The sequence below is a fragment of the Lolium perenne genome, chromosome 1, assembly GCF_019359855.2.
Source record: "Lolium perenne isolate Kyuss_39 chromosome 1, Kyuss_2.0, whole genome shotgun sequence".
NCBI classification, from domain to species: domain Eukaryota; kingdom Viridiplantae; phylum Streptophyta; class Magnoliopsida; order Poales; family Poaceae; genus Lolium; species Lolium perenne.
This window is the reverse complement of record NC_067244.2, coordinates 246,331,246-246,337,746: the sequence shown is the minus strand read 5'-3', so window position 1 is coordinate 246,337,746 and position 6,501 is coordinate 246,331,246. Positions and strand designations below refer to the sequence as shown.

The window sequence follows — 6,501 nt, the reverse complement described above, 5'->3', positions numbered from 1 at the left end:
TATCATGCATGAGTGTATTAGAGCAATTCCAATAGTATAGCCAGCTGCTGGCTATAAGCCAAGTGACATGTTATCTATATCCAACTTAGAGCCAACATATACAATAGTGAGCTATAAAAATATAGTACTTTATCAATGTATAGCCCACATTTCACTCTCATAAAGTACCTAGGAGCACGTGCTAGAGCTGGCTCTTGCATAAGAGCCCACTCTTCTTCTCTCTCCTCCTCTCTCTCCTCCAACTAAGCAATAATATACTATTTTAATCCTTATACCCAGCTGACTAAGACTTATTGTACTTGCTCTTATTACCTTGTAGACTCATTCTATCTTGAAAAATGTGATATTATGGTAACATAGTTAGTTATCACAACCATCTCTTTTTTTTCATTTAATATCATGTCATGTCATCAATTTGCCACTTGGCAATGCATATAACTCTATATTACTACCTTAATTACTTCCACTATACTACCTCTGTCCCAGTTCATAGGGCTTACGCGTATACCTAGATGTCTTCTTTCAGAAGTCTACACTGTCTTGGACGCTCATGGCCTCCAAATGTAGTTAGCACTTGGCAGCCGCGAAAGCTGTGTAACCTGGACAGAGTTGATGGTATGTAGACTTGGCTGAGTACGTCCCAGATGTTGAACAGCTCCATATAAACACATCTGGGATCGTGGCATTTCGTTGCAACGAATTGTCTGCAATCCATAGACCATAGATGCACAAGTTGTAGATAGCCCTCTGGCTGCAGAGTACTAGGCACATCAAGTATCCATTTGTTGTCCTGTACCATTAGGCACTAACCTGGAGTTCTTCCTTCTTGTGCAGACCACCTCATGCGCGGATCCCTCCAGAACCATACTGCCTGCTTGTCAATCACCCACAATGATTTTGGTCAGGCTTTGGAAAACCTCCAACGCTTCCTCCTGGTCGCTGCTGATTGGCAACCCTTGCATGCCAGGGCCTCTTTGATGAAGCCACATCCATCTGGCTCCTAGTGCTAGGCCTTGTAGTCTGAGATTCTTAACGCCGAGGCCTCCGGACTCCTTTGGCCCACATATTTTCTCCCATGACACAAGATATCGAGCCCTGTACAAACTACAAAGAGAGGTTAGTAGTGTTACATGTTTTCTCCTACCTCCATCGTCGGTGCCACCAAAAGAATGAGAGGCTCGCTGAGGTTCCTGAAAATTCTCAACGACACGACAACAAGTAGCAACTGAGAATTCTACTACTCTCCATATGCCACCCATCATGGAGAGTCATGGATGACGAGAGCAAGCAACCAGTTGTGCAGCCGTGCCATAGCAAAGCAGACAGTTCCTGCAAAACAGATATCAGAGAGACATAGCAGTCGGCATGTCTAAAGCATAAACATTCAGAAAAGTAGAAGCATGCCAAGGCAACAGCAAAACTGAGCGAAAAGCTAATGTTTCTTCTTTCATCTTCTTCTGCGGACTCTGCAAGTCTGTAACTTCCATGGCTATGCACAACCCACCGCCACCACAACCACACGGTTGCGGCAACGGTGGGCACCGACCATGTAAACCACCCAACTGTTTGACACCTAAACGGAACGAAAAGCTAAAAAGAAAAGCCGGCCACCCCCTCGCCCCCAAGATTTACAAAATGGAACCGAAGGAATAACACGGCGACTAGATCTTATTTTTTTTCTCTGGGTTTTGACTCAGACTAATGGAGTGACCATTGGGTCGACCACCATCTCCAACCTCTTCTATCTCCCTTCTGCTGCTTCTAGGGCTTCTCCGCACCGGCGACACCAGAATCCTCCTCCCGCCGCGCAATCATCGGAGTCTCGCCCTTGTACATGCTCAGTCGGAGTCGCTTTCCATGGCCTTGAGGCCGCCGCCCTTGCGCTTCTCCTGCGGAACGAGAAAAACGGAGGTCAGAATTACTGGTCACTGCTGCTGAAGGAGTGATAACTGAATGAAAGACAGTGCACATCAACCAGAGAAGTGAAAGTTGAAAGCGAAACATGCAACAAGGTTAAGCCTAGGATGACAACCAGTGTATCCTTCCCTGTTGATGAAGGAAAGACGAACTGTTGGGAGCCTGGAAGTCCAAGGTTAAGCGATCCTTTTTCTATACCTCTACGGATGGCGACGATTCCATGCTCTCTATCCACTAGGCCGAAACGGGTGGTCCCACCGGAACAACATATAAAGGACCCACATTCTATTCTACATACAGGTTCTGGTAGAGTATTTTTTAGATTGAGTGGTAGTGTGCCAATGCTTGACTGGTTCCAACTTCCAAGCAAATAGAAAAGGTAGACCAGGCCCACAGCCCAGTGAGTGAAGCCGGGTAGGTCGATTTGAAAAGAGACAGGAGAGGTCTACCTGATTATCCATCCTGGGTCCACCGATCCACCAACATAGATCATACTCAAGCCGGAGCCCCACACGTCAGCGACTGACGTCAACCCTCCCAACCTGGCCCCACATCTACCTCGGCCCACAAACAGCGAAAAGAGCTAGACTACCATATCCATGGATTGAAACCGGCGTGCGCTTTCGCCATCAAAGGGCAAACAACAAGCAAGACGACCACCCGGGCCCGCTTGTAAGAAACACCTGGCCAAGGCGACAGCCACGTGGGCCAGCACACCGCACTGCACGTCGGCTATCACGATGCACAGTCATCAATGGGCCGGGCCCACGTGACATCGGCTGGGACGACGCGAACCAAAAAAAGGGAAAAGCCGGCGACTTCTTTTTCTTTACTTTCTCCCCTATACAACTAAACTTTCCGATTACTCTGCTAATCAGATACCCACCGGAATCTGAATATCTAATCATCTAATCTGTACTAGGCGAATGAGGAAAATAATAATGTTTAAGTTCAGTTAAAAGGGCATGGTGTGTATGGTTGTATACCTTCCTGGACTTCTTCTCGCGCACCATGTACCTGCTCCTGGACACCTCCGACAGCCACTGCCCTGGATAGATCATCTGCACACACAAAAACACAAGCAATTCATGTCAGTTTCGCATCAACTAATAATGCAAGAAAGAAAAATGGAGCGAGTATTTCAGTGACAGTGACTGATTCCATACGCTGACATTCTTCTCCACAGCCTTGGGGCGCCTCTTGGGGCGCACGGGCAGCTTGGTGCCCTTCATGGCCAGGAAGTCCTCCTCCTTCTCCTTGCGCGACAGCTGCGTCTGGATCCGCGGCAGCTCCGGCCGAGCCGCCGCCACCAGCTTCTGCAGCTCGGTCGGCTGCTGCTGCTGAGGCTGCGGCTTCTGCTGCTGCTGCCTGGGGGACTCGGGGGCAGCCGGCGCCTTTCCCTTCTCCTTCTCTGTAGCACGATGCGGCCTGGCCGGCGGCTGCTGCTGCTGCTGCTGCTGGTTCTCGGCCTTGACCACCGCCGCCGCCGGCTGCTTCTGCTGCTGCTGCTCGGCGCTGGCGCGAGCCTCCTCCGCGGATCTGATCATCACCATCATAGCGATTAGCGAGCGTCAAACACTTGAGAGCGACGCCACCAAAACTAATCACAAAAGTTTTGTCTCCGATCCCTTTGCTCAGTGGTTGGGGTAAAAGGCCGGATGGATGGGGGTTAGCAGCAACTGGACAATCTATGTGTCTAGTCGGCTCAGAAGAACTCAACCCGACGGCGGTGGAAAGAATGGTGGACGCGGCAGCGGCGGCGGAGGGATATGCCCAGCCCGGAGCATAAACAAACACAGAGAGTTGTGAGGGGGACACTGGCTGGCTGCCTTGCCTGGTTGTAGTACTGTACGTATCTAGTATCCTCTACTTATACCCGTCTCCAGTCAAATCCTACCAAGGATTAGCGGTGCCAAACGCCATGAGAGAAAACCCATGGACCCATTAATTGGAGATCTTTTGGAAGTGGGTGATGAAAGGCTTGTAGATAGATAGATATACACCGTATGTAATGTATGCTGCCCCAAATAAAGCTGTAAATGCAAGATAGCAGAAAGATATGATCTATCTTTGAGGTGTCAATAGTGAGTCAGTGATGGCTAATGTGACGAAATCGAGTCAGTTACTAGTCACTGCTGGAGTGGGATGGAAACAAGACTTGCTTAAGAGTGAGTACAAAAAGGTGTGTGAGCAATCTTGTCCTCTAACGAAACGCACCCCCGGTTTCTAAACATGGTGAGGGGCGTGACACCTCACCGAGACCGGACCTGACCCGAACCCACTTAATAAAACTAGACCGGACCGGACCAGAACCCACTTAACAAAATAGACCGGGTCGGACCGGACCGGAACCCACTGAACAAAATTAAGTCAGACCGGACCGGAGCCCAGTGTCGCACGCGACTCAGACTTGACCGAGCCGAGACGGCAGAGCACGAGGCCTCGACGACGGGCACGCCCATGGTGGCGTCTGCGGCGAATGACGAATGGTACAGTGAACTAGCGGGGGCATGCATACCTTTGCTGCTGGATGGCGACGGTGCGGCCGTGGAGCGCGTTCGCGGCGGCGACGGCGGCGGCGCGGGGCGGGAGGGGCGAGACGGTGCGGACGTTGGACGCGCCGCGGGCGCTGGGCGGCGGCATCAGCTTCTCCGCCGGGACAGCCGCGGACGCCGATGCAGACGCGGCGGCGGCACGGCGCTGGAGCTTCATGGAGGCGCGGCGACGCGCCTGGGCGGGCGTCTCCGGCGCGGGGGTCGGGGCGGGTGCCGGGGTGGGCAGCAGAGGCGAGGTATCGCGGCGGCGCGCCTGGGCGGGGGCCTCCGGCGCGGGCGTCGGGGCGGGTGTCGGCAGCAGAGGGGAGGAGGCGCGGCGGCGGCGCGAGCGCTTGTTGTGGCCCCACTGGAGCCGCACGGGGATGTCCGGCGTGCCGGTCCCGATGTCGAAGTTTTTGGGCTGGAAGCTGAAGCTGGTGGGCGGGTCGCGCGCGGGGCTGCGGATCACGAGCGACCTCGCGGGCTTGTGCTGCTCCAGCGAGGTGCCGGCCAGGTAGGACGCCAGGCGCGAGCTGCTGTCACCGGCGGCGGCGTCCGGGCTCGGCCTGGGCGCCAGCAACGGCAGCTTCCGGCTCGAGCTGCTGCCGCTACCACTACCACTTCCGCTGCCATTGGCGAGCGGGAGGGTGCCTGGGCTCGGTCTGGGCGCCAGCACCGGCAGCTTCCGGCTTGAGCTGCTCCCGCTGCTGCTACCGCTGCCATTGGCGAGCGGGAGGCTGTCCGGGGTGATCGTCTGGTACCTGCACAGAGCAACAAAACCAATCAATCCAAAGGACATGTTAGCGAGCGATTGGATAAAACAAGGTCGAACATTTGGGATGCAGCAACGAAAGCAACATCAAAAAGCTTTCCACCCAATTCGCTAGAATTCTGAACCAAAATCATCAGAAAACGAATAATCTAGTCTAGGAAGTGCGAAATCATTGGGCTCGGAGAAGCATTCGAAGATCTATCTATTGGAACAATCAGGCTCGGACTGAATCTTTCGCCTCCGCATAGACATACCAGATTAAAATTTGGAAATCGATAGGGAACTCAGCATACCGGTCAAAACTCAAAACAGCCATGGAATGGGGAAAAGGCAAGGAATTCGACACAGCCGGCAAAGATTGGTAAAATCGAGCAGCCAGACCAAGGAGCGGCAAACAACAGAGCACAGATCAATCGCCGTAACGAAGAACCAGTAATAAACCAACCGTACAGACGTTGCGCCGGCGAGCGAGCAAAGAAAGGGATAAACTAGGCTTCGAATCGCCGGCAGCGCGAGCCCAAAAAATAGCAAGAAACAGGCAAACCGAAACCAAAATCGGGGACTTGCTGATCTCCGAAGGAACAGAACCGAACACCAACAGGCTACAGGAAAGGATTGGAAGGGGATTGATTTCTGGGCGGTACCTCATCACGTCCAATGCAGAGTTGTTCTTGGACGGGCTGGACGCGGCAACCGCGACGGCCTCGCCGGAGCCTCCCCGCATGTCAAACCCGCCGCTCCTCATTCTCCCCCGCCGCCGACTCTCGCTCGCTCCGATCACAGAGACACTGAAGCACTGTGTGTCTGACTGTCTGCAGGCTGCACCCTGGGCTCTACAGATCGAGCATTTTTATAGCGAGGACCTGGCCGGGGAGCAGAGCGGAAGGAGAAAGAAACCGCACGGGAAAAGAGGGGCTCTTTGGGGAATACCTGACAGCGAGAGCAGCGAGAGCCGCCGATTCGCGGCAGGGAGACCCACAGTGAGCTCCGCGGCCGTTCCGGTCTTCCCACATTGCCCCCCGCTGGCCGCTCTAATCTCGTCGGCTCTGCCACCGTCTCCGCCCGTGCGCCTCTGGGGGGCTAGGGCATAATCCTGATCAGTGGCACTGCCCTGTGATTAACCCGGAATTCGGTGGGGTTTACTGCGGCTAAAATGTTTTCTCCGTGGGCAGCCAGCCGCGCCTGAGGTCACGTGACCCGTCAATGCGTGACGTGGCAGTGGGCGGTGGATGGATGGATGGTCGACCGCGCCGCCCGGGCTGCCGTCGATTGATCCTA

At 53.9% G+C, this 6,501-nt stretch overlaps 1 protein-coding gene across 1 annotated transcript; it reads right to left on the bottom strand.

Moving 5' to 3' along the window:
- Window positions 1–1,421: 1,421 nt before the first annotated feature.
- Window positions 1,422–6,130, bottom strand: LOC127327506 (uncharacterized). The gene is made up of 5 exons (XM_051354279.2): window positions 5,868–6,130; window positions 4,436–5,212; window positions 3,084–3,456; window positions 2,904–2,978; window positions 1,422–1,889 (listed from the first exon to the last, which is right to left on the bottom strand). The coding sequence occupies exons 1-5, from the start codon at window positions 5,966–5,968 to the stop codon at window positions 1,839–1,841; spliced, it is 1,377 nt and encodes a 458-aa protein (XP_051210239.1). The 5' UTR covers window positions 5,969–6,130; the 3' UTR covers window positions 1,422–1,838.
- Between the last annotated feature and the right edge of the window lie 371 nt (window positions 6,131–6,501).

Bases quoted from the DNA above. Each gene is read 5' to 3' on its own strand.
- LOC127327506 (XM_051354279.2), bottom strand. From the start codon at position 5,968: ATGAGGAGCGGCGGGTTTGACATGCGGGGAGGCTCCGGCGAGGCCGTC. The intron at 3,457-4,435 runs GTATGCATGCCC...GGTGATGATCAG, and splicing joins GTCGCCATCCAGCAGCAAAG to ATCCGCGGAGGAGGCTCGCG. The intron at 1,890-2,903 runs GTATACAACCAT...CTCGTTCCGCAG, and splicing joins GCGAGAAGAAGTCCAGGAAG to GAGAAGCGCAAGGGCGGCGG.